Source organism: Falco biarmicus, chromosome 4 (genome assembly GCF_023638135.1).
Source record: "Falco biarmicus isolate bFalBia1 chromosome 4, bFalBia1.pri, whole genome shotgun sequence".
Lineage (NCBI taxonomy): Eukaryota > Metazoa > Chordata > Aves > Falconiformes > Falconidae > Falco > Falco biarmicus.
This window is the reverse complement of record NC_079291.1, coordinates 1,045,251-1,072,566: the sequence shown is the minus strand read 5'-3', so window position 1 is coordinate 1,072,566 and position 27,316 is coordinate 1,045,251. Positions and strand designations below refer to the sequence as shown.

General features: G+C 44.4%; 2 protein-coding genes across 4 annotated transcripts in view; one reads left to right on the top strand and one right to left on the bottom strand.

Annotated features, from left to right (window-relative positions):
* The first annotated feature begins 632 nt into the window (after positions 1 to 632).
* CDCA7L (cell division cycle associated 7 like) lies at positions 633 to 20,927 on the top strand. 3 transcript variants are annotated; one of them, XM_056336902.1, is made up of 10 exons: positions 633 to 803; positions 7,435 to 7,584; positions 11,259 to 11,396; positions 11,839 to 12,198; positions 14,083 to 14,157; positions 15,579 to 15,764; positions 17,141 to 17,272; positions 18,117 to 18,266; positions 19,426 to 19,562; positions 19,924 to 20,927. In XM_056336902.1, exons 1-10 carry the CDS (start codon positions 720 to 722, stop codon positions 19,952 to 19,954), a joined length of 1,443 nt encoding a protein of 480 aa, XP_056192877.1. In that variant the 5' UTR covers positions 633 to 719; the 3' UTR covers positions 19,955 to 20,927. The 3 variants fall into 3 exon arrangements, with proteins under 3 accessions (XP_056192877.1, XP_056192878.1, XP_056192876.1); XM_056336903.1 differs by having other exon boundaries at positions 636 to 803; positions 11,259 to 11,390; positions 17,138 to 17,272; XM_056336901.1 differs by having other exon boundaries at positions 640 to 803; positions 17,138 to 17,272.
* Positions 20,928 to 25,415: 4,488 nt separating this feature from the next.
* DNAH11 (dynein axonemal heavy chain 11) overlaps positions 25,416 to 27,316 on the bottom strand; it is a 132,245-nt gene continuing 130,344 nt past the window's right edge. Inside the window, 3 exon segments of the mRNA XM_056338457.1 lie at positions 25,416 to 25,653; positions 27,072 to 27,135; positions 27,137 to 27,312. Of these exon segments, the coding sequence (XP_056194432.1) occupies positions 25,486 to 25,653; positions 27,072 to 27,135; positions 27,137 to 27,312 (408 nt within the window). The 3' untranslated portion in view covers positions 25,416 to 25,485.

The window sequence follows — 27,316 nt, the reverse complement described above, 5'->3', positions numbered from 1 at the left end:
ACAAAACCCTGTTCATTCAGGAATACAGGTTATTCAGAGGAAACTAGTTTGCATGTCTTTGTGTTCATTTTTCTTTCTGCTAGCTGAAGCGTGGAAGAATACACTAAACCAGTAGGTTTATTGGAGGGAAAAATGCTTTTAAAATTGACACAGCCCCGGTTTTTTTCCCCAATTTAATTTCTCTGATCTGATTGACTTTCCACCATTTGTGATATTTTGAAATTTGAACTCTCCAGGTGCCGTTGAAAGGCATCAGCTCCGCTCCCCGTGGCTTTCACCTGGTACATTCGCTTGCCCAGTTCGGGGCAGTTGGCGGGGGGCACTGGGGAACGCTGGCACAAAGCGCTTAAACTCACGTCATCGCTACCCCCACCCCCGCTTCTTTTTGTTGTTGTTGTTGTTTTTTAGACTTTCGCAGAAGGCTCGCACTTCACACCCGGACCACCTAAATGAAGGTTGGTTTTTTTTTTTTTAATTATTCGGCGGAGGAAAGCGTACCCCCCCCAGGCAACACCGCTCCTTCCGGGCTCGCTGCCGTGCTGAGGGAAGCCACGAGGCCGCCCCCAGCGCCAGCTGCCCCCGCCAGGCCGCGAAGGCCCCGCACGGCCTTCCCCGGCCCCATCGCGCCTTTCCCGCCGCCGCCGCCCGGCTCCACCCCGCCGCCGCCCCCCGCTCCTCCTCCTCCCCCTCCCCCGGCAGCGCGGCCGCTTCCTTGCGCCATGGCGCGGCGCGGCCGGCGGCGGCGGCGGGCGGCGGGAGCGGCAGCGGCCCCGGCGGCGGCGGCAGCGGGGAGCCGCGGCGAGGTGAGGCGGCCTGAGGGCTGCGCGGGGCGGGCGGGCCTAGGCCGGGCCGCAGCGGTAAGGCGGCGGCCCGGCCGCTTTGCGCCTTGCCGGGGTAGCGGAGGCCTTTGTCCGCCGTCCCGCGGCGCGGGGGCCGCAAGCGTTGCCCGCCGCTGGCGGCGGCGCCGACCCCGGCGCCGCCGCCAGCGGCGGGCAACGCTTGCGGCCCCCGCGCCGCCGCCACACACGGTCCCGGTGAAGGCGGCGGCCCGCGGTCCCGCCGGGCGCCTTCCACGTGGCGCGGCGGCTCCGGGGCTGCGGAGAGGGGGTGGAAGCCGCCCGGAGGCGTTCGGCCCCGGCGCCCTGCAGCGTCCCGGAGAAAGGCAGCTGGGCTGCGCGTTGCTTGTGGTGGAGGAACTTTGTTAATTAACGAGTCTGTTGTCAGCCTGGGCGTGCCGGTTTTGAAATAGCTGATTAATTTTTTAAAATTTTTTTTTGTCGTTTTGGCCCATCATCTGTGTGGTGGGTTTTTTTTTTTTTGTTGTTGTTGTTGTTGAAATGCCGCCGTCACGTTGCTTGAGTCACCTGGTTATGGGTAAGGCTGGAGGGTTGGGGACAAAACGCCTGGTGGGTCAGTGCAACCAGCAGGTCCGAGCCTGACACACGTTTGGATACATCCACGAGTGCACCCACCTCGCTTCTCGTGGTGGGTGTCCCAGGTGGTGGGACGGAGCGAGGAGAAGCCCAGCGACTCAGGTCTTGCTGATGGAAGGGCCTGAGGTGGGTTTCTGTGGGACCCGGAGGGTTGTAGATGCGCTGTTAGGATCCCTGTCCTCTTGGGGACTTTGTGACCCTTCCACTCAGGCTCTCCATTGGCAGCGTGGAGATAAAGGTGCTGTAAAACCCTTGGGGAGAAACCCGATGGACATGATACACTAGAAGCAAATAGCACACGGTTCACACCTCTGGTGCTGTAAGGACATGCTTCCTGTCTGCTGGTCACCTCTGCCACACAGCTAAAAGGGCACACGTCATGTTCCTTGTAAGGCTCGGCAGAGGGGAGAAGGAAGCAGTCTGCTCTCGGTGCCCTCGTTTTTCTCATGGGAGCTCGTTTTTGGCAGAGCAAGGCCTTCTGCAGGCTCTTGCTTCTCCCTGTGAGGAGTGGGTTCAGCCCCGGCTGAGCCAGAAGGATGTGGTGGTGAAGGTTTCCATGTGTCTGAAGTCACCGGTCGTCTGCTGACAAACTGGCTGGTAAGTGGGTACGTGCCCCCATTGACAGCAGCTGCCAGGGAAGGCAGTGGTACGGAATTGTCCTCAACTGTAGGACCTTCGGTTCCATTTCCCATCCTAGAGTCTAATTTAACAGGTTCTTGGCACCACCGTTTCAGTACATGGGTTTCATTAAAGGGGTGCTGGCTGACAAAGCACCCAGAATGCTTGGCCGCTAGCGGTCCAGACACGAGCAGGGGATGCGTTGCATGCCTATGGTGGCGTACAGAAGTGTTTTCCTTGGAATGCCGGGGCTTGGAAAGTAATTAGGCACCGCCACAAATGAAAGGGATGCTCTTGAATTACACAGAATTAATTCGGAAATAACAGTGTGGATCAGTGAGGGATTAGATACTACAAAAGAAGAGATGGTAGTGGTTGACAGAGTGTTTGGACTGTGCTCATATGCCAGCATGCTGTTACTGACATTATTATCAGCGTTGTTGAAAAGTGGGGGTAGTTTCCAGGTAGATATTGCCTATGGAAGGTAACGTTTTAAATGACTTGCCGTGTGATTATGATAGTTGGGCATTCTTTACTTTATCAGTAGCTTACGTAATTGGGTTTTAGCTTATTTAATTATCATTTTTAAAAAAGCAACAATGTAGAAACCGTCCTCTACTGTTCTGAAAAGAGATGAATTTACTATAATTTCATGGAGTGCTTGGGTTTAGCAGCAGGTTGACTGAGGTAGAAATTACCGTAACTTTTTGCAGGGGCAGGGGAAACTACCCTGAAAGTCCCAGGAGTTGTTGCTGTGACAGATGTACAGGCTCAGGTACAATCTACTTTCACCTTTGGTGGAATCTAAGTACCCCTGCAAAGATCATGAAACTGTGTGATGACTGCGTATTTTATCACTTGTTCCTTCTTTTCTCTGAACACTCACTTGCCTTTCACCCTGCTGCCGCTTGTGCCAGGAATTGTCCAGAAGGTTTCAGGTTTTTGTGCTGTGAAGCTGTTGAGAAATTGCAGAGATCACCTGGGATCTTCCTTGCCTTCCTAGATTTAGTTGCGGCTTTTGAATCTCAGGCAGGTTGGATGGTGTTGACAGTCCTATTGACTCTGCATCTAGTTGTGTGGTCCTTTTGCACTGTAATACGACTTCGCCTCTCTTTGCCTTCCACATCCTTCAGGCGTTCGTATGATGTGTAAAATTAAGCTTCCGCACAATGCTGTTTGTCTTTGACTCCAGTGGAAACACCGAGATCTTGGCTTGTGAATAGTTGTGGGGTTTTGGTTTGGCACCTATCGGCATTCTGACTGGGGCCCTCTATTCTTGTGCTGCCCGTAATTGTCAGCCTTGGAGTGCTTCCCTCTTCGGTTGAGCCAAATCCAGTGCCTGTAACCCCTGAGAGACCTGCCCGGGGCTTGCCGCTGTACGGAGCCCGGGACAAGTCAAGAGGTTTTCCAGCGCACGTTGAAGGTGTGACTTTGGACAAGTTTGGTTTGTTGGGAGTATGTGTTTGGGATTCAGCTGGGATTATTTCAGTCTGACTGAGCCTGAACGTTAGAAATTATCTGTCCTCTGCTTCAAATAGCAGTGTCTATACATTGTGCAATTTTGAATGAGGGGAACACAGCCCAACTAATTTTTTTTCATGGTAGTTGCGAAAATAAAGAATTACATCTAGTCGTGCTTTTTCACACAGTATGTACTCACGATATATTGTCAGAGAAGAGTGTGCTGTTGTGACAATTGGCAGTATGTACAAATGCCTCTTTAAAAAAATCAAATATGTTTGACAGTGGTGTAGAAATAACTCTGATGCTTCCCCCCAAAGCTGCAGGTGTGCATGCAGGCAAGCATTCCGTCCTCACCGCCTGCCAGGGCACTGCCTGGCAGAAGGGCAAGTTGCACCTGTTTCGGCTTTGGTATCCAGAAAGTTGGTTTTTTGCTTGAGACACAAGAATTCTTCCTGTTGATGTGGAAAGTAAAACAGCTCACCGCAGGCTTTTCTTTCCTTGCCTCACAAGACAGGTGGAATTTGTGGGGATGGCACTTGGAACAATGTTGGTTTGACATTTGGTGGGCACCTCAGGTGCTTTACTTTTTCCATCACTCGTGGGGAGTATGGGAGCGTTGCCAAAACAGGTCTGACATCCCTGCCAGCCTTGCTTTCAGTCTCTGTCACCCTTGGTGACAGATCTGCCAGCCCCCGTGGGCACACACGAGCTGCCTGCTCTTGGTTCTGTGGGAACGGGAACTCTCCTCCATGCAGCCCGACGGATCCGGGTGCGCTCCTGGGTGTACTGCGGTGTTTTGTCAGCTTTAGCGAAGGGGAGACAGAGATGGGGCCATCTTGAACTTTGATCTTTTGTTGAAAGGAAATAGTTAGGGTTGGTTGTTGGCAATTGTTGGATTTGTATGCTGTTTGTAGTGGGGAATGTTTTCTGCTGCTTTTCAAAAGTACCTTGTGAGTGTTTTAAACAAGTAAGTGTATTTTATGTGCAAACATAACTGACCTCAGTAGGTGTAAAATTTCCTGCTAGAAATAAGACTTTGACTTTTTCAGCAGCTGTGATTTTATTTCAGCTTTTACTAGATTTTCAGTACTTTCAGTACTTGGCTTCTTGTAGCTGGTATCTTCAAAAGACAGTATTACTCACATCTCTGCAGCGTTTCTGCAAACCATTGTGTCTGGACCTGTGATCTGTTCATGTTGAAATGTTTTCCCTGGGCAAGCTTGAAATGTTAATCACCTCTCTGCCTTCCTGCCTTTTTCAGGGGTCCTTTCCTGAAGTGTGGGCATCTTTCAAGTGCTTAGAATAGATTAATATTTTGACATTTGTGTTCAGGCAAAAAGGTATTTTCTTTCTTGGCGTATGCTACTTTGTTGACAGAGTTTAAAATGCTGGACTCAGATGCTGATTATAAATTAGTTTCTGAATGTATCTTAATTGAGAGTTAAAAATGGAAATGTCTGTGGCTGCCAGGACTGCACAGGAGATAACAGCGAACCAACCCATCACAGCAGAGGTGTTTGGTGCAGGCGCGTCTTTGATGTCTGTCTGCTGCTGGCAGTGGGCTTCTCCTGGGAATAAACGTGACTTGTGATTTCAGGTGTAGAAATGCTGGATTTCAGGTGTAGAAACCCTGGCGATGAGCAAGCTTGGTCATGAGGGTGCTTTTTTTTAAACTCCTGGGCTACGCCCACGGTGAATGTGTCCGGTGTTACCTGCTATTAACCTAAGCCTTTTTGGTGAAATGGGGACTCGTCAGCGACGGAATGGGATTCTTTCATGGTCAGCCTGCGGGGAGCAAGTCACAAACTAAAAATCTTTGACGTTTTGCAGTAAGTTACTTAAATCCATACCTTAGTATTCAGGAACGCATGAAGATCAAAAGAGGTCTTCTACTTGGGAAGGAATTTTTTGTTTGTTTGTTTTTTGTTCAAAATCAGTAATTGCATGCCCATAATGGCTCCTCTGGTGCAGATGCAGAAATAATAGATGATGAAGAACAAGAAATTAGTTAGCCACTGCTGTGATTACTCTGTGCCTAACTTGGCTGTACAGTAGCACAAGAACTAACGCAGTGGTTCCTGGAAGCAATATATTCATAGCAACGAGGCTTAAAGCTCCTTGTATGTTTTCCCATTAAAATGCCTAATGCTTCATTTTTAACGCTGCTCTGTGCTGGGTGGATTCCGTCACAGCCATGGAGGCAGACTCTGGCTGCTCGTTGTGAGACGTGGGGGTGAGGGAATGTCCAAAGGGGTTCAAATGTAGACAGCATGCCTTCTGCAGCAGCGCTTGGGTCATGCTGTTTTACGCCTGTGAGGGTCAGTTGTTCAGAGGTGAGTTCTGCTCTTACTCAAGCAACAGGAGACCAGTTTTGCATCAGTCTACAGCAGCTTTATAAAAGCAGAGCAAGAATAAAATTAAGCCCAGGTATGCCCACTGCTGTAGCTTATTTCAGAGAGTGAAGCTTTGGTCAAGGTGCTGCTTGCTCTTTTAACGGAACTGGAATTTTGTCAGCAACATTATTTTTGGAGACTGAGCTGTTTAGGGCTATTCACCTTGGCACAAATAATAAAAAGGTAAAATAATAATAAAAATAATCATATGTGGCCCTGTGTGAGCAACCTTGGTTGTCTATGGCAGTGGACAAGGGCATGCTGCTCTCGGTTCTGGAGTTCGTCTTGGGGATGTTCTCCTGAATGTTCAGGGCTGGAGACTTTCTCCTTCAGAACTTTCTCCTTCAGATGAGGAACTGGCCCCTCCCACCAGGCAGCTGTTGATCTCATGTTCCTGTGAGTTAATGAGAGGAGTGGGAAGTCCACATGCAGATTTAGAAGCTGCAGAGAGGCTTGCTTCAGGTAGGAATAGTATACATGATGTGTACGTGTCCTGGGGATGTGGGAGAAATGTCAAGCTGGTGGTGAGTGATGCGGACACTCTTCTCCCCCAGCGTTTTTGTGAACGGCAGAATGGTTTTGTAAATGATACTGGGATGTGTAAAACCGTGTTCTGAAACTTGGCAAACTGCCTTCTGCCTCAGTTTTCAAGGATGGGTCTGTTCATCCCATCCTTCCACACACCAAATCCTGAAGCAGCCTAGGTGGGAGCTGTCTGAAGGCTTCCTTACTGGCCCATTACATGGAGAGGCTTATCCAAAGTGCTTGGTGCAGTGTGTGGCTGGGGGAATGGTTGGATGTGGTAGTATAAGTCCGCTTCCATGCCGTAACTGGACTTAGCAAACTCTGAAGTTGTGACCTTGGTCACCTCAGAAAGTGCCGCTGCCTGCCCTTGGCAGTGCATCTTCCTGGCAGGCTACATCACGGGCTTCTAGCAAACAAGAAATGTTCTCGGTTACAGTGGGTTTTCACTGTCTTGCCGATGGTCACAGAAAAAGCTCTGCAGCAGTACTGATGGAGGAGAATGAGTTGCATTGGTTTTATTTTTGGAGTTAGTTAAGCACCTGCTAAAACATGTAACAGTACTGGTACCGGATCTCCTGATAAGGTTTCTCTGTACTTGTTTAGCATATGTTATATTTGAAGGTGTACTCCCCACCGCTGAGCCATCCTTGCTCTGTGAGAGGAGGAGCAGTGGTGGATTTCACTAGGCATAAAGGGTGCCCTGAGCACGTGCTTGCAAAGATGAGGCAGACACGTTTTTATGTCCGAGAAGTACTGTTCTGTGGAGTTAAACACCACGCATGTCGTAGCCCCTTCCTAGCCCCACATCTGCAGTCTGTATTTAGGGATTGAAACTGTACGGAATTTTCCTGGAGTTTAGCTAAATGAGGTGCAGTTCACGCATAGCATGTTTGGTGATACAGATTTGCACCTGCATAGGAGTACAGAAATAAGTTGTACCGTTGAGTGTTGCTATTAAGTTGGCATGTCTGACTTGTATTCTCTGTCTCATTTTGGACCAGAAACAGATACCCAAGGACGTGACTGACATTTTTAATGCCCCCAGTGACACTGAAGATTTTCTGGGATTCCAAGATGATGCTTCCAGACAGAGGTGGCTGTCGTCAAAGGACGGCTATGCTAGTATTGATTCCGTGGACTCAGGAAAAAAGGTAGGAACAGATTGCCATGGCCTAGTTACACTGTTTGGGTGCAGTAGTACTCTAGCCTGTGTCAAGGCTGTGCGAGCCGTAACTCGCAGCAAAACCCATGATCTGTAGTCCTCGTGTTAAAAATAAATGTATAGAAACTGGCTGTCCTTTTTAGGGTTTGTATAAAAGGTAAGTGTAGCCAGCAGGAAAGAGAATTGCCATCCTGGACTGCTGCACCCTGGCCACATAAGACAGTGGAAATGCATAGTAATAGATGGGCATTTGTGAGCACGCAGATTCAAGGTATTTTTTCCAGAAATTTATCTCAGTGCTGTTTCTACACTAATTTGTCAGTGCTGTTTCTGCACGAAAATCATGTTTTAGTGGTGGTCACCAACAGAAACCATCAGCTTCTGGCTTTGGTCCTGAGACTTGCTGGTTGTCTGCTCTCTTAATGGTGAAGCAGCTTAGATCAGCATAATTATTTGGTATTTTTAATTCTCTGATTTGGTAGCTGGAGTTACCAGCTGAATTCGCAAGAAAGGAAGACACCTGGTGTGCTGTCTTGGCTGCCAGAAACTTTAGTTTTCAGTCTTTCAGAAGCTTATAATTATATACTTGGTAGATATGGGCTGATGTGCTAAAATATACCTTTGTCAGCTGTGCTCTTTAAAAGGTCCCGCCACTCCATTAATAACAACATTGAAAATTACTTTTTTTTTCTTTTTTTTCCTTTTTTTCTTTTCCCTTTTCCTAGTCCCTCAGGTCAGTACCTGGTAAAGAGGTGCTGAAGACAAGGAAGATGACTAGTGTTAGCAAAGGAAACAGACAGAGTGAGGCTTGTACAAGTGTGTACTATTCTTGAGCCTTTGGAGACGAATGGCCTCAGGAGGGTGCAGAAGCCATTTGGGGGTAGAGACACAGTCTGTCCTATGGAGAAAGGTGGTGGCTAAAATGTAGTGAAATAGACTGGGCTCTAAATTGCTTTGTAACCTTATTGTTAGATGGTACTGGTAACTTCAGAAAGCCAGGAGGTGGCTTGCCCTTACATTTGTGTGGAGCATGAAGAAGGATCAATGAGAAGTAGTGGTGGTGATGGCAGAGGGGGAGCCTTGTACGGGAGCCTGAGCTTCTGCCGCCTGCTTGGAGCCTGCAGGCACCTTCCTTTACTTCTCTGTGTCTTGGTTTCCCAACTTGTGAAATGGAGATACGATAATGATCTTTGCTGCAAAGCATTTTAAAATCCTGTGATGAAAAATGCTATGGGAGAGCTAGGTACTGTTACTTTAGCATGCGTTACTGGGAATCCCAGTGAGACTTGTTCCAAATTTACAGCTGGCACTGGAGCCTTTCTCACCATTCCTGTGTTTCCCTTGGCCTGAGAATTATTTTAAATCTCCGTCAGTATTGAGTTTAACTCCTTTACCACTAAATGGTACAATAAGCCCACCATTTTTCTTTATCCTGAGCTCCATCCATTTATGATGCCAAACACTACTGTCATTGAGAAAGACCATAGGTACCTGTTGTGCAGGAAACTAGAAGGTTTTGGTGTGAAGTGCATGATGGGAAGTTCAGTTCCAATTTGGAGTAAAGACACGCATTTAATCTTATACTTTAAACAAAATGTACATCTTAGAGCAGGCACTTGATGCAAATGGGACTTATGTATGCAACCAACCCCATTAATGGCTTTTGAGACTAGACCCAAGGAGCATAAAATTATTCTGGGATGATAAAGGGCTTGTGAGTGACTAACCCTGGTCCTGCCTGTGATGGATACTGCCATCACAGCTGGGAAGTGGGGAATTGTGGCTAGCGGATGCTGTGATTTGAGTACTTTTATCAGACTTGCTGGACGACCCAAAGCAAGAATTACTTTGTATGATTCAGTTTGCTCATCCATAAAAGTGCTCGTAATATGTACTTGCAGGAACATGAGAAAAGTGATGTTATTTTTGAATGCTTTGAGTTTCTTCAATACGGGGTGTTATGGGCATATTTCTGCAGCAGAAAAATTCCTGGGAGAAGAACAAGGCAGCTGCCCTACCAGGGTGGCAAATGGGATGTTAGTGCATCAGGTGTTCCCTTGGATGCTGAGGCGCAAATGCCTCATTTTTACATCCAGGCTGTTACCTCTGCATGTCTGCTTTTCCTCAGACCTTTCTGCAGTCCTGCTCCCATAATCTCTGCACTTCTGCTAAGTTTCAGCCATTTCTATAGGTATCCTGGATGTATATTTTACCTTGTGTAGAGCATTCTTCATAGGTGTAACAGCATAGCTCTAGCTGTCTTGGTTTTAGTCACTTCAGCTAACAAACAGCTTATTTCCGCCCCCTAACCTTCGCTCTGGAATTTCATGAAAACACAGCATGCATAAAAACTTCAGTTTTCTTCCAAGAAATGCAATTTTAACTTTAAGTAACTTTATGTTTGTTCCTTTCTGAAGCAGCTGCACTGCACCTATCAACAAAAGAATAAAGTAATTTTGCTCAGAGAAAACTCATTCCAATTACCCATAATAAGTTGTAGGAGATGTTTAAGTGTAAAGAAACAGCACATGCAGTAGTTCCCCCCTCCCATTCCCATATAAGTTTTTCCACTCATCTATTGTCTCTGTTTTTCACCAGATATTGTGTAATTAAAGTCAGGGAAGGGAGGGAATTGAAAGGAAGAATTGGCAAGTGCATTGTATGAGGTCTCTTCTCTTTTTTTTTTTTTTTTTGTTTTTTGTTTTTTTGTCTCGTGGGAGTTAAAAATAGCACAGGAAAATTGGGGAAATAAACATGAGTGTTGCTGACTTTGAAGAGGCAGATGTGGTGTGAACATGGGTTGTGTTCCTACCATAAACAGATCTTTCAGGACACTAAAGGGGACGAGTTGACAGATGGTCTTCTACTAATTCTGATTGGAAGTATGGAAATACATTTCTGATTTAGTAAGTGATTGGTATGTAACATGCGTATCATGAAGAGCGTTTTAACGAGATGTTAGTTTTTTTCATGGGCTGACTTTTTACTTCCTAGTCTGTAGGCAGAAATTTGTGATCTGTCTACCCTAGAACTTGTTTCAATTACAAACTGCACCATTAAAAAAGAGCTGGGCAGTTGGAAGGTGGAGGGATGTTAGTCAGGCTGTTCAAAGCTCCGTGGTTTTATGTTGGTGTCTGTCACTTCAATGATGGTGTAACAGCATGAGAAGGAGCAGAATCCATCTCGGAGCCCCGAGTCCTGCTGCAGCAAGCCCAGAGGACAGTGTTGTTTCTACTGCTAAGTGAAAAAAAGGAGGGCTCCTTTTTGCTGCAGTTGTGGTTTGTATTTTCTTCCGTTCAAGGCCTGTTTTTTTACATCCAGAAAAAAACACAAACCAACATAATTTACATGTAAGAAAACTGATAGTTTATTTTTATTGGGTAGTAGTGAAGAAGAGGAGAAAGGGATGAAGAAGAAATTTTCCCCAGCATCTCAGTGAAAGCCTTCAGCTCAACATGAGGAAAAAAACGCTGCCAACTTAAAATAACTCAGTCCTGACACTGTGAAAGTCTTCTGCTTTTTTCTTTTGATGGGCTTTGCCTTGAAAAGTGCTTTCACAGTATGTTGCCATCTAGTTGGTACCTGCTTGAACCTCCGAACTTGTTTATTGTGACTGCTCTGCATCTGACTGTCTCTAACAGCTACTGGCTGGTGTTTTTACAGGGGCGTCGATACCAGTCCAGGTACCTCACTGAAGAGCTGCAGAGGATTTTCACTGAAGACACTGACTCTGAAACAGAAGCGTTTGAAGGCTTCAATTCAAGTGAGGTGGATGTGAACAAGAAAGGAGTTCCGGTAAAGGTAGTTGCCTATGTGTGAATGTATATGTTGACTTCCTTTTTCTCTGTCTCTTCTTCGTAAACCTCATGTTCTGATACACTGTGATGTTTGTTCTTATGCTGAAGAAAAATGTGTTATCTTAAAAAGAGAAAGTAAGCTTTATTTAATGTAACATCACATATGAGAAGGGAGAACTTCTTCCCCAACTTCTACAGACTAACTGTGCTGGGCAAGATTGTTCCTCTGAAGACACTATGTCTGTATCCCAGACAATATGTAGATGTTGTGTTGGGCTCTGCACAAGGAGAAGGTGCGTACCCTGAACTTTTAAAAATCTGTTGATTTAGGTGCGTTTATGACAGTGTCTTTGGGTGGTGACACTGCTGCCTAGAATTAGTTTTTTTAAAAACGACATTTCTTGTGTCACAGCTAATAATGTAACATGGGATTCTTCTGCTTCTAGGCAATGGAGTCAGACTTGAGTGATGAAGAACGCGCTAATTTATTGGGTAGTGAGGAAGAAGAGGAGGAAGGGATGAAGAAGAAGGTTTCCCCCAAGAGAAGAAGCTTTGGCCTTCGTGTTGCCTTGCAGTTTCCCACCAGAAAGTCATCTGAGAAAAAAGTGCCTGAACAGGTTTTTTCTAACTTACCCCTAAAGGACAGTGAATCCCTTGTACCTCTTTCAGAAGAAATAAGTTGCAAGCGGTGGGACAAACTAGAGGGCTCTGCTTCAGAATCTGAAGAAGACGTTAAAGAAACACAGGAGGAAAGCTCCAGTGCTCTCCTTAAGAGAGCCATGAATATTAAAGAAAATAAAGCCATGGTAAGACTTACGAGCAGTGCTTTGCTCTCTGACGCTTACATCCAAGTACTTAGCTTCAGCATGCTTGAATTTTGGGGTCCCTGCGGGTGCTGTGCTGGCACTTTGGGAAAATCTCATAGTGGTTTGTGCTTGAATTTTCCTACCTGGGAAAACACTAGAGGACCATCAACACTCAGACATTTACCCTAAAATAGTCTCTATTTTTTTTTTTTTTAAAAAAAGTATTTTTAAAAAAGTAGGACTAGATAGCTCAAGTTTAAAACCAGAGCTGAACCAAGCATTTTGTATGTGGATGTCAACAAAGTGACAGATGCCCAAGTTGCAGTCATATCCAGAACGTGTCAGAAAACTGGCTGTTCCATTCAGGTGGCTGGTGGTAACATTTGCACAAGAGTTTGTACTTTTCATTTGTGTCTGACAGATCTGCGGTTACTGGTTGGAAAGCCAGCTAAAAACTGCTAAGGATGGTAAATGTACCTTTCCAGTTTTACGGGATATGAAGTTTACAGTTAACGCTTTGCTACTGAAAGCATGTGTGTGTGTGTGTGTAGGTGTGTAAGAGAGAGACACATTATTCCTTAGCACTTCTGCTGTCCAGTGTGACACCAGCTGCTGTGCAAATTTAATTATCACGCTGCTGTGCAAATCTGAGTTGATGTCGGATCCTCAGTGGCTCCTTCAGTTTTACTGTTTTCCATGAAAAATGGCAGCTTCCAAGCAGTCTTGGGTGTATACCTCTTGGGTGTGTGGGCTTGCAGCTCCCACATAAAAACGTGCTTTAGTTTTGTACCTGTGTATCTAATCTGTCTTGTACCCTCAGTGCTATTGTGTTGGTCTTGTCACCCTTCCACCCTTCCCACCTTTCACTTTTCCTTCTAGTTTCAACCGTTGTAAAATTCATTAGCATACTAATTGCAGTACTGTAATGATGTTAAATAGCTTTTAATAAATGCCACACTGAATTATTTACTGAGAAATGCTGTATCCAGCTTTTATTCTCGTGACTGGTATGGCGGTCTCGGAGACAGCCAGCAGCTTGGCTCATCCCTGCTGTTGCTGGCTTTTCAGAAGATAGCCTCATCCTGGCCTTCCAGAACAGGTCAGTATTTTTTTGGACCTGTCAGCCACTGCTTCTGTTGAAAGGTACCTCCAGGACATCTACACAGTGCATCAGGTCATCCTGCTGAAGCAGCTTCTGATGCTGCATACGCCATGGTTAGGGGAGCCGTCAGTGGGCCTTCGGTGGTTTATGACTTTGTAAATGAGCGTGTACCCATGTTGCTGTGTGTATCTGCACAAAGCAGTGCCATGTAGCATTACTGGCTGTGGTTTGCAGCATTTGTGAAATCAGCACTAGAGCTGTCATGACTGAAAACGGAATGTTTCTAGGCATTGCTACTAAGGACCAGTGGAAAAACAATGAGCAAAGTTTCCCTGCTGCAACGTCACTGCGGAAGGGGACGGTCTGAGTTCCCTGGCAGAAAGCAACATCTTACAGCCTTCTGACCAAGGGCACCTTGTCTTCCTTTTCTCCCTCATATGAACTATGCATTTCTTATCAGTCACAGATATTTTAACCATGTTGTAATGTGCTGCTTCAGTGCTGTTTCAACAAGATTGGACGTAATTCTAGCCAATTCTAATTCTCAGTAAGAATTAATGGGAGCTGTGAAGTCAGCACTGCCTACAGAGTTTTGCTCATTCAAGAGTAAATGAACCCTTTTTATGAGCCCCACTTAGATAAAATGCCTCCAGAAGGGTTTCATGCACTGAAACTTTATGTGTTTAGATATAATTTGGAGTGCATGTGAAGAGTGGATGGTAAGTGTTGCTTATTTGCAAGTTTGCAGTGAATTTTCAATGCAGCATCACTGTTGATTTCAGCTTGCCCAGCTGCTGGCAGAACTGAATTCCATACCCGACCTGTTCCCAGTGAAAACACCCACCTTGGCTCCTTCGGTAAGTCTCTGGTACTGGCTAGAAGTGACAGGCGTTTTTGCTAGACTGAGGATTAACGTGTGTTTCCTGGTGAAACGCTTTCACCAAGCTTGTTCTGATTTTCTTTGGGTTTGGTCGCTTTATTTGTATAGATTTGCTATTGGTCAGTATTGAAGTATCAGAGGTTATTTGAGGAAGTGGAATTTTATAAGATAATTTATGAAGAAATACAGAGACCAAGGTGAGATGATGTTATCATTTTTGCCCCAGAAATACTGTTGGGATGCTAGACAAATGTCTGTATGTGGGAATAAGGAAGAGTAGTTGCTTTCCTTTGGGTTTAGATCCTGTTAATTCCCCTCTTGCAGGCTTTTCTTATTGGTGAAATTGAACCACTTCAGCATGAATCTGGAATGATACTGACTTTTCTTGTCTAGAAGCAGGGAACTGTCAGCTTCTTTAGGTTCTTTATAATGTTCTTCCACATATATTATAAACTGAAGAGATCTGAGGAAAAACTGAAGGGCCGTGTCTTTGGGAAGCCCATGTGGAAATGCTGGTGTGGTGCTCAGGTGGAAAGGTGAAGCCAACTTACACTGTCTTTGAAAGGCTGGAACCTTGCTAGCTCTAGTTAAATGCTATAGAAATGTAAACATAATTTTAATACATAAGCCTGCTACTTTTATTTAGTATCTTTACTTGAGGAAGGGGGAGGGCATCAGAAGTATTTGTTACCTCATCTGCTTGGTTTTGACTTCCAGCCTGTCTCCTTGTAATGTGCCTTTCACTTCTTTTGACAGAAATAACTGAAGTGTGCGGTAGCAGGCAGACTTGCTTCCTACATCTTGTTTATATTGTCAGACTTAGTAGCTGCCTTTATGGAAAGTGTCCGTACAGGACTTCTGTAGCATGAATTCAGTCATGCAGTAGTGGGCAGGTGTGACAATGTGAAGAGGGTATCTTGTGCCTCATAGTAATTTCCAGGTCTTAGGAAACTGGAAGTAGGAGAAGCAGTTTGTTAATGCCCTTTCAATTTACAAGATACAAAAGAAAATAACCTAGAATTGGGATTATTCTTTGGAGTTATATTCAGATTGTGGGAAAATCTGAACATTTAGCTACTGGAGAACAGTGAGAGCTAGCTTCTACCTTAATATTCCGTACATAAAATTTTGATATAGTTCTGTGATGTTGATTGTAATAGAATTTTAACTGTGAAGGTGTGGTGTTTTAAAAGGAGCAAAAATGTATAGCATGTAGGGGGAACACTTAAAGAGTGCCAGAAATTGGTGAGGTTTGGCTTTACAAATAAGGGATGGGAGCAGAGCAGATTAATTCATGATAGTACAAGTGTGGTACAGACATTTTCAGATTATTTCTGGTGTTTTAATACAACAGACATAACTGCAAGGACAGTTACTGGAATCTTCTTCTCTTTCTAGAAACAGAAGAGAATCCCAAGGAGGACATTTTCTGAAGGCCAGATAGCACGTCGCATGAACCCAACCAGAAATGCTCGTCCACCAGAAAATTTTGCCTTGGAAAAATTTACTGTGCCGGCTGTCAAATTTGCAGAACAACTCCGTAGCTGTAGACAGCAAAACATCTTGAAGAAGAGACTCAGTGTGGTACTTGCCAGACTTGATCTCCCAGTCAGGGATTAGGAAACATTTGAATTGTTGGCCAGCTCTTAGAGCAGACATCACATCCTACAGGAAGTTAATGAGATTAGCTCATTAGTTAATGAGATTAGCTACAAAAGGAGTTATCTTCAGGCCTTTCTGCCTCCTATTTCACCCATTAACTGGGCTGTATTTGTGATCTCTGTTATCCAAACATAACAAGACAGTTTACTTATGATCTATTTATTACCTGAAAATTACTAGAGGGCACAATGCAGAAGGCCTCCGAGTGGCAAGGCAGTGGGGCTGGTGGAGGTGACAAAGCAGATCAACTCTATCTTCAGACTGAGAAAAAGATAGGAGTTATATAGCTGAACTGAAAACAAATGAAGGGAATCTGCACCCACGAACTGCTGACGTACTAGCTAGCCATTCAAAAGTTGCAGTTTTATTCTTCCCCACTTTTTTAAAATCTGGTTTTTTCCTCCCTTAGCTTATGGTAGTCATTTGTCTCGGTTATATTTACTATATGGTCTTTCTGAGGAAGACTCTTAAGTTTGCATCTGCACAGGCTGGATCCCAGTTCTGCTTGTGGGAGCGGGTGCTGGGTATAGTTGAAACTGTAGAGGAATTTGGCTATTAAAATAGGTGGAGTACCACTGAATGAGAACCCGGGCGGGTAAATGACTATTTTGAAGAGAACAGAGCTGATCTAGGGTGAAAAACAAATGAGGTGCTGAGAGTGGGGTAGGGGGAAGGCTAAGGATCAGGTGAGACTTGTACATGAAAAAGGGATCAAACAGAAAGATATTTGGAGGCAAAAACAAGAGCGCTCACTAGAGTGGAGGACTCTTCCAAAAACACAAGCAGGGAAAGGGCTGAGTATGACAGGACAAACCTAACTTCAGTGAAGGTTTTTTGCAGGACATTAGAGACTGTCACTGGAGAAGGCAATTGGAAAGTATGCTAGGAGATGGAAGAGGCAAACCATGGGAAGGCAAATGGTCATAGTTCCTTATTTTGAGAGGGAAGAAATGGAGTATGAAGTGTTACAGTGGAGGTGCGCAGGGAATGCAAAGAAAAGGAGGTAGCAGAAAAACATGTTAGGGATTGTGGAAATAGAGGTAGCAACGATGGGAAGGAAGAACATATAAAGAGAATGAATAATAAATGGAGTAGAGAAAAGATTAGGGAGGAGAGGGAGAGAAAGAGGTGGTGATAATTTGGGAACCATTCCCTTTTTTTTTTCTAGTGGTCCATGAGCCTGTAGTCCACCCTGTTTAGCTTGCATTGCATTATAAGTGAAAGAATTTGTCACCCAAGTGTGGTGACAGAGTCTTCATGACACCAGAAAAAGGTGTTGAGATGAGTTTGTTTAGCAGGGGGATTGTGGAGCACGCAAAAGAAGGAGATCATCGAAGTATTCATCTTACCGTTCAGTAGAGGATATTACTGAGGAGGACTTGGACAACATTGCAATCACTGTTAAAGACAAAATCTATGACAAAGTTCTGGTAAGTAGCTGCTGTATTTTTTAGTGTGTCCATGCGCTTGAAATTGAAAGTCTCTGAATAGTTCACGGGTGTTTGCTAAAAGGTAGGCTTTCCTGTCGCTCTGGAGGGTGCAGCTTGGCATTGTATTATACAAGCACAACTTTGAAAGTTTTGCCAGACTTCTGTGGGCTTGCCTGTGCTGGTTGATATGCCCCACCAACTTTCTGCCTCTGCAAAGTGCTTTCTTGTCATAGGGCTATTAAATGGAATTTGCTATAGCTATGACTCATCTCTGATAAGAGCTGACATCCCTTTTATTCTCACTTTAAATAAATGTGATGGTGGTGGTGGTTGTACCATTAAGTAGTAGTGATCCCGGCTGTTCTTTGTACCTCCTGGAAATGATGTTTCTGTAAGGGTTGGGTAGTTTCTGAAGGTTTTGGTGAAAGTCCTTCCTTTCCATCACTGGATCTGGCTGTTATTGTGAGGAAGATAGAGATGATCAAATTATGATATATTTTATGCTTCATTGTATGATGAGTCACAAGGTCATTTTCTGAATAGTTCTAGCTTTTTCCTAGACAGAAGAAAGAACCAGAACTATGACATGAGGTTAGTGTAGTTTGAAACTCCCAGTGCAACCGAGGCTGGGCACTGTCTCTGTAAAATTCCTGCCATCTCTCTAAATAACTGTATGATTTACCACAGCAACAGAACTTACGGTTCTTACTAAGATTTTCATTGCTGAATTTGAGTTTGGTTTGAAGTTTGTGCTTTGCTATCGGCAGATATATGAAGAAAGTTTGGTAACAAGCATTTAAGATGTCCTTCATACAGAGGTGTTTCTCCTCCTTTCCAACTTTAGGGCAGTACTTGCCACCAGTGTCGACAAAAGACAACTGATACAAAGACAATCTGTCGCAAGCAGGGCTGTGGAGGAGTAAGGGGGCAGTTTTGTGGACCATGTCTTCGAAATCGATATGGGGAAGATGTTAAATCAGCACTGCTTGATCCAGTAAGTATAATTACTTGGGCTTAGGAAGAAGGTGTAATGATTATGGTTTTGTTTGTAAGTTGTGATGAGTATACGCTCATGGTAACATGGTGTTCAAAGCTTTTTGCCATAAGAAGTTCTGTAGTACTGTTACAACTGACACTGATCTTAGAACTCAAGTGGAAGGTTCTGGACCTGGGTTATAATCCACCCGTCTTTGTACTTTGAAGCTCCATGTGCTTACCAGATAGTGGAGGGAAAGCATGACAGCTTTTAAGAAAAGGAATCTCTTAACTTCCAGAAAAATCAGAAAAATGCCAATTTTTTTTTTATTTTTAAGCGCTCTCAGTAATGTGGCATGCCAAGCACGTTCCTTGGTTTAGATCCTAATTTTTAGATATGAGAAAAAAGGAGAAAGATACCTAAAATTCTTGGGGTTGGTTCCCTTTTCTCTGTTGTCCCCAGAGGCCCTGAGCAAGGAGAGACCGCAGGCAGCTGCCAGGGAATGAGGTGCGTGGAAGGACCTCTCAGCAGAATAGTGTGCTCTGTGTTCAGCTTGTTCTGGGACCTCCTCTCCCCCACCTCTGCTGTAGAGCTGGGCTTCTGGGCTGTTCTGAAGGACAGTGGAGAACTAACAGCTCTGATGTGCTGGCCCAGTGTGGCAGTGGCTGCTATACTGTAATGCAGGCTGATAGCACCTGCCTGTCTATGTTTAGAAGCTGCGTCCTGGGCAGCTGGGAGATGCCTGACTTCACCTACTCGCTGGGTAATTCAGTCCCAGGCATCATGCTATACCAGCAGACAGAGACTTGTCACAGTGGGTACCCATCTTTTTCTAGGGAGTGTGCTATGGTCACCCTAGCAGGATGAGTTATCGTTAGGCATTACAGATGCCTTCATTTGAAAATTAATACTGAGCATGTCAGCGAACCAGAGTCTTCAGAGTAAGAAGTATTCAAGCCAACAGTGTAGTACTTAACAATTTCTTTAATCCCACAGCATTTGGGAAGTGTTAGGGTTGGTTGGCTGGCTGGCTGATGTGAGCTTTTCAAACCTTGCTCTGAAGAGTCGGTCACACAGAGGGAAGCCATAGCTGTGTGTGTCTGAGCCATGGGAAGGCAAATACAGCCTTACTCATGGCGTGCCGTTACCATCCCCTCCCACATTCTCCTCTTTGCAGGCCTGGATCTGTCCTCCTTGTCGTGGGGTGTGCAACTGCAGCTACTGCCGCCGGCGGGATGGGCGCTGTGCCACGGGCATGCTTATCCACCTGGCCAAGTTCTACGGCTACAACAACGTCAAGGAGTACCTGGAAAGGTGAGGGCCCTGCCCTGTGGTTATTCCTTTTTAAACCCTTGTAGCCCTTATTAATACTTGACTTCTGTGGCCTGGGGCAGATCCTGGACCTATGCAAAAAAAAAGTCTCTTGGACTTCAGGTTTTTCCTAGGCAGAAATCAGCTTCATTAAAGTGAGTTATACTGTCTATGTAAACAACTAATTTGCATAAGGATTTGAAATGCTTTTGCCTCTTTTGAACTCTGTATTGATTGCTTGAAGCATACAGAAGTGCGATTTTGGAAGCTGTCATCTTCAGCAATGGAAATTGTCTGAGTTTCCTAAATGGAACCTGAGTTTCCTAAAAAGCACTTTAACATTGTTTTCTCACATGTCTTCTAGTTTACAAAAACAACTGGCGGACGACAATTGAGAACACCGAACTCAAGCTGTGCCTGCGATTGGTTAATACGTTGACAAATTTTAACTTCAAAAGGTTATTACTATGTTTTATATAAGTTAGAATTGTAGAGTATAGTATATGCATTTCAGTGTTGGGAACTTCTTAATTGATGTGGTCTTATGCAAAAGATCTCTCAGGAAAACGTTTTGGTAGAGAAATCTACGTGCACAGACCTATACATTAAGTGAAATGGCACTCAAGCCTTGAGTGGTTAATTTCTAATAGAGCTACACAACCACATGTTAGAGAACTTCATCAGTTGGAGCAATATTTTTATTTATATAATTATCCAAGTTTGCAGAAAGGATGTTTTAATAACTACCTGTAAAGCATACCTTGCCTTTAAAGAAACAACACCCCCCTTCTTTTGAAACTTGACCATAAAGATCAAACTTGACCATAAAGATTCATTTTTTCAGCCGTCACTTTCTGAACCTACTCCTTCACCTGTAGTTTATGGAACTTGCCTCTGCAAGGACTGGAAGGCTACTTTCAGCCGAATGCCATTATATTCCAGCCAAAGCTGACGCAACCTGCCAGTGGGAGGATGACTTTTATTGCAAAGTGCAATTCATCACTGAAACATGAAAGTGGAAGACTGTTTTGTAAAAAAAAAAAAATTAAAAAAAAAAAATAATTAACTTTTAAACATCTTCACAATAAAGAAAAAGAATTGCTTACCAGCGTTTTTTGTGTGATGCACCTGCTGCCTGAACTAACTACCTTCCAGCAGTCATAACTGGTTACCTGGTTTAAATCGGAGTTCAGGATTATTTTTTTCACATACAGTTCATACTTAATGTTTTTTCATGTGTACACCCAAGTTTTCAAACAACATTGTTTAAATGCAACATGTTTGTATCGCAGTATGATTATGTTAAAATTCTGTTAAGATATATGTTTCCTTTTATGTAGAGAGAATAAAGAATAATCAAGAGGAGTATCCTGTGAGTCAAACTGCACCCCCATGCTGATGTTTCCCATTTACTTTCCTGTAGCTGGTGTAATAAAGGAATGCTTGCAGGCCAATAATCATTATGTGGAGAAACACATGAACACAACGCTGACGAATGAGGAAATAACAACACAGAGCACATAAGTGTTACACTAAGGATTGTAGTTTTGTGAGGCAAACCTCCTGCTCCAGCTGACTGAAAAATACTTACCTCCTTTTCTGTTAACTGCAAGGTAGATTGAGAAAGCAGCATGTATTAGTGAATGCTTTGTGCTAAAGCGCCAAGAGTAAAACTACTCCTGCCAGAACCCATTTAGCTGGCTTCTCCTTGCTTTTGTAAGTCGGCCCTCTGCTTTTGATAAACTTTTTTTATAAACTAGACATTCATAAACTTCCTTAGTTTCCTTTCGATCCACTGGAAGAAGCCTTACAAAAATGAGTGGCGTTGCTGGAGTCAGTTCCTTGAGCTGGGCTTCAACTGTGGTCTCCAGTTGGATGTCCCACTTGGGGCCTGGATTTGTTGTGTCTTTAACATAAACTATGTATATAAAATGTTGCAGATGTTTGTGGATTTTAGGAGTGTTTATGTAGCAACAGGAAAGTTCGTATTTGCAAATACCAACACTAAACACAGAAACTGCAGCTCACAAGGTTCCTTGATACCTTCCTCATATCCAGAGGAGGAATGAACAGTATTGCCCTTTGAGTGACAGATACCTTTAAAAAAATCTCTGGAAAATTTGGGCTACCATTTCTAAAAGCAACAGGCAAATGACATGTTCATCCTTGCTTCAGTCCCCCACCCTGACTTTCCCCTTGGGACTTACCTGCTACTGTAGCAGCAGGTTAGTTACTTCCAGAATAGTTAGTTACTTTTTATTATATTCAGGTCTGGTGAAGAGTACAAGTAAAAACAATGTTTCTCTAATTGCCTGTTGGAGTCCCTCGCCTGTCCCCTAATGAGCTGTAACTTAGTTGACAGCCTTTCTAAGTTAAAACTAAAATCTCATTTTGACTGCAGGTCTTAATTGTCATTCCTAAACTAGATGCTTCCATCTCAGGAAAACACAATTCCAAGAGCAAGGTACAATGTTTATCCTCTGAAAGTTGTTAAAAAGAGGGGTTGCAGCTCAAAAGATGACCATGATTTTCCTTCAGGGACAGCCTACAACCACGTTACAGCTGCTACAAAACCTGACTGCTTGGAAACCCTGATGAAAAAACCTACTCCTGTCATACTTGCGCATCAGACGCTCGGGTGTATCGTTACACCTCATGCTAATACAGGGGTTCTTGAGTATTTCCCTGCTGCTTGGTATGTCTCCCCAACAGCCTGTAACTATTATGGCCTAGCAAATGAAAAACTCAAGAGTTCTTTATATTTGTTTATTTAGAACTGCTGACTTCCTGCCAAGGTGGAAAGAAAAACAGGAGAAAGATTATTTTGAAAATAGCTTTTTTGAGGGTGGGTGGGTGGTGGTGTTTGTTTTGGCTGGGGTTTGGTTTGGGTTGGGTTTTATTTTTTTAAAAAATGCAACTGTGTAGATGGTTTGATCCAGGTTACCAACATCTGGTAACTCCTAACACTATTCTGCACCTCGGTAAGAGCTGCAGAAAATTTCTAGGTGATCAGTATCAGGGTGAAGTTTACAGTCTCTGGAAGAGTCTTTAAGCTTCTGAACCTCAACTACTTTACAGCAGCTGTTTTCCTACAATGCAGAGCTTGTTCAGACTCAGTTATTTAAATGCATGAAATACAGTTGGTGATTAGAACACCAAGCTGGTAGAAATTTAAGCTTGCAACAAACACCAATAATTCACCACCAATTTCTAAACTTCCTTGGTGCTGTTCATAGGATCACAACACTTCAATCCAACTCCTGATGGAACTTACCTACCTAACAAAGGGAGCTAGAGTCCCTGAACTAGGTTACTGAGATCACGTAATTCAAGTTTATTTCTTACCTTCCATGAAAAGCCTACGGAGCCCACCTCGTTCCCATGGTGGGTGGCCATAATCTGTGGTCTTTTTGGTAACATCTGCAGTCAAGCATATCTTGTCCAAAGGCCAGCTGTTCTGGCGTGCCATGCTCTGCATTACACATTTAAAAAACAAACAAACAAACCCCAACTTTTCAGTAATTCAATACCCAGACTAATTTTCATGTCAGAACTGTTAACATGGCCCTCTTGGGCCAGTTGTGCTCAAGGCTGAGACGAGGGTTTGTTTTGGTTTGGTTTTGATTTTTTTTTCCTTTGGCCATTATTGAAATAAGGCAAAAAAGGTGCATGAATGCAATTGTTTGGAAACAAAACCATTCTGCGCAGTACAGAACAAACCACGCACCCCTCCCCCCCCCCCCTCAGCAGGGGAGCCAGACTGCATTGCCTTCTGTGCTCAGAGACACTGCTGCTCCAGCCGAGTCCCTGCGCAGAACACGCCTGTGCTAACCTGTGGTCCTTACATCCCCCCAGCCTTCGGCAGGAACAAGTGCCCAGAGGAGATGGCTTGGGGAGAGGCAGTGAAAGGAATGAGAAATTCGGTGGCGTGTCTCTGCCTGTGGCACAGAGTGAGCACCATTTGGGGACCTTGACGTGAGCGGGAGAGGGAAGAAGTGCGTGCCAGCCCTCGTGTGCCAGCCCTCTTGCTGCCCATACCCTTCTGCTTCCGAGGACAGGGAGAGGCTTTTCAGTGTCGGGGCTGCAAATGCTCCCTGGGCCCCCATCTTCTCCAGGGAACAGTGGCAGCCCGGCCAAATTCCCCTGTGAGGACCTCCTGGCCACCTTTCTGCTAGGCCAGCAAAGGATTATCTCAGTGCCATTGGTGCTGTGCGGAGTATGAGATCCGCTGTTACGGGGGTGTCATGCGCCTTCGCTGTGGTCTTCAGAATAAATACACGGGTATGTGCTGTGATCCTGGCGAGAAGTGAGACATCGATACGCTGTTGAAGATTTTTCATCCCTTACGTGGCAACAGCTACACAAAGAAGATGGGGGGACTGATTTTTTTTTTTCACTTAGCCTGGTAACTGCACTAATACTAAGGAATAAACCAGAATAGTACTATTGATATATGCACTGAATTGGTTAAATAGTAACAGTAGGAAACGTTGCACTCTTTTAACTTTTTTTAAACTGAAATTCAAGCTTTTATTTCCTTAGTTGCCAAGTCTTCACACTTCTGAGTAGCCTGAAGATGAGTTTGGATTGTTCCCCCTGAGTTCAGGAGATGATAGTTACTCTGATACTTGGCTGATTTTTATCTTTTTATTTAAACTGTGCTTAACTCTTCAAACAGCATCATAACATAGCTAAGGCTAACGGTAAAAACTAAATGGCATTGAAAGCATACACCTGGCTCCTTACAGCCACCACTGCTCACCTGTCAGGACTGAGGATTAAACAAGCCAGAAAGCCACCAGCTGGCAGCACAAGGTCCTGTGTCCAGATGTCGCGTTCTCTGTGCTGCATGAGAAGATCAGCAACCCTAAAAGAGAAGAGGCAATAGCTTCTGCCTTATATGTACTACATTTTTAGACAAAATAAATTGCAGACTTCAGGAAGTGTAAGAGTCCTTTTGTCGACAGAGAAAGTACATGGTTGAAGTAACCAGAAAGTATATGCTTACGTAAGCATAAGGTAATCGTTTTACTGAAATTTGTTCTTTCCCTGATTTAGGTACGTCTGAAATCAATTGTAGGAGGTGATCAGCATGAGACAGGTTGCTGGCAGAGAATGTGGGTATGCTCAGTCCTGTAAAACTTGTTGTCTTGGGGAGAAACCTGAACATCACTGTAAGTCATGTTAAGACACCTTCAGAAACCTCCCAAAATTGGTTATGACAAATGCTGGTTTCTTAAAGTGCAAACTGATGCCATGTTCAGTGCTGCGTTTAAACTTCCAATAAGCCAGAGCAAGGTACAAATCGGGAGCACAAGAGAGTCTGGCAGAGATTGAACAATGTCATACTGCAGCATACATTGCCATGAAATACCAGAGGAATTTCCAAAACCACTTTGTATTTTATCCATATCTAACTGCCTGCGAGTGGATATTGCTGGTGGCAGGGTAGGGGAAAAGAAATCCTGCAAGATGCTGAGTACCCCTAGTACTTGTGGCAAAGGGAGGTGATGGAGCCTTTGCTTTAGCAAAGTGCTTAGCGATTTCTGCAAAACTCACTTCAAAGTAAAGCTGCCTTGCATTAAGACAAAAAAATAAATGGAATAAACCTGCTCGTTTTAGATGACTGGAATATCTCAGTGCGTAGCAGCTATGCCCGGCTGCTGCAGGGTACTTTAACAGTGGGCAGGGCTGTATGTAGATGGATATCCTAGTTCAGTCCACGTGTCTGGCACAGCATCATAGAAGAGTGTGGATTGCAGCACTTCCATGTGAGGAGAAAACATCAACTCCCCCTTTGTTTGGAGAAAAATACAAAGCGTACTGGCGTAAAGAATAGCTATTCTTTCATTTAAAAAAAAAAAGCAACAAAAAGCCTCAAAATACATAGAAGAGCAACAGTACTATTAAAAAAAGACACTTGCTTTCAGACTGAGGTCCAGCTATGGATCTCTGCAAGGAGAAGGTTCATCCTCTCACGATCTTGAGGGCAAACAAGAGCACAGGGGCTGCAGGCAGTAGTCTTCTGCATGATTTCTGCTACATTAAACTCCTCAGGAAGCATCTCAAGAATATCATCCAGAATATTCTTAACCTGTCCAGGCCAATACAGAGCCATTAGAAATCACTGCAATCAACTTTTTGCCTCTTAAGTCTGATTTCTTTTCCAGGAGAGTGCAAACATTCTTAGGCAGATGACAGATGCTCCTCCACCTTTGGCAGCAGTATTGAGAGAAATGACTGCAAACCAATTAACACTTAGGAACTTCTATTTGGCTTTACCATTTCCAAGTAACATTGACGCCCCAAATCTCACCAGCGTGTCGTCCCTGGGCTTGGGATGACTGCTCTTACAAGGATGTTCCCTGAGATTGCCTTGGGTTGTAGTCAAGTGTGATTAGTAGTTTATATTTCTATAGCACCTAACAGCTTCCATCACCCCCTCCACCACCCACAGCCCTTACTGTCTTGGCATTAGGGAAAACACAGCGCAGGCAGAGGCGCACGCAGTCTCACCCCCCCAAAAGTGCCTCTCTTCCTCCCTGCCCGCCTGCTCTGGAACTGAGACAACGTAAATGAAGAAAATTCCTAACAGTAATAATGAGCAGGAATGAAATCACAACATCAGTGCAGCTCAGTCTCCATTTCAGCCCTAGCTCTGGCAGAATTAATGATGAATGCCATATATAATTGTCCACATTCCCTAAAGTGGATGGTAACTGATGGTGAAGAGCACAAGCTCCCCCGGGGAAATGCAGCGTTGTTTGGCTACTTGTATGCAGAGCTGTCGCGTTCCCCCCTGCAAAACCTTCATGATCTGATGGTGGTAAGAGGGGGGCCGGGGGCAGGAGGGGCAGGGAAAAGGGTGCCCAGAGGAAAGGGAGAAAGGGATGGAGAGCTGCATAACAAAAGTGGCAGTCACAGAGGAATTTAACTCTCGTAAAGATGAGGAGCTGAAGGCTCAGTCCCATGATGTGCCAGCTTTTGGGGCATTTGGACATAGTTTCTCAGGTCTAAAAGGAAAGTGCAGAAGACAGCAGGGTCTGATAACAGAACTAGCTGAGATACATTCTCCTTTCCTGCTCATCCTTTATTAATTTAATCTAGTAAGTACAGCACCAGTGCTGTCCCATGCTTAAAAACCAGTCCTTTGCATTCTTCTGCAATCAGTTTGGCTTTACTAAGGTATCTGGGTGTCTGAGATACCTGGACTATGAACAGAACCACAGCGCCCCAGTTAACTCCCTATTAAGTGACAAAGCTTATCTTTATATTAGGGTTGGTCCCTTCAACCCAGCATCTGACAGTTTATAAGGTATTAACGTTACTGTTCTGCTAAACCTCAGATTTGGTACGAGAGAGGTGCTTTGGCTAAGAGATGGTCAGCCAGCCAGCCTCCTTGCCCAGATTTCACCTCTTCATACTACCAGAAAACAAAATCCCATAGAAATGAAGTCTCTTGCTGAAATAATAGTTGTTAACAGCGCTGACAACACACCAGATGAACTTTACCTTTTCCTCTGCAGACTGGCCTGATCTGTCTCCTGTGGATGAACTCATGGGTTGCATTTCCAAGAGTTTTGAAGAGATTATCTGGCGTTGCTGTCAAGTATCCCATCTCAGCATTGGGGTGCAGTCCGTACAGTACAGCGCTTTCAGATGGTAGCATTTCATCTGTGTATTCATGGTATCCAGCATAATCCAGATTTGATGGGGTGAAGAAACCTGGTGCCACAGCCAGTTCCCCTAAAAGCTTC

Excerpts from the sequence above, each read along its gene's own strand:
- CDCA7L (XM_056336901.1), top strand. The coding sequence starts at position 720 with ATGGCGCGGCGCGGCCGGCGGCGGCGGCGGGCGGCGGGAGCGGCAGCG. Across the intron at positions 804-7,434 it reads CAGCGGGGAGCCGCGGCGAG|AAACAGATACCCAAGGACGT; the intron begins GTGAGGCGGCCT and ends ATTTTGGACCAG. Across the intron at positions 14,158-15,578 it reads CACCCACCTTGGCTCCTTCG|AAACAGAAGAGAATCCCAAG; the intron begins GTAAGTCTCTGG and ends TTCTCTTTCTAG.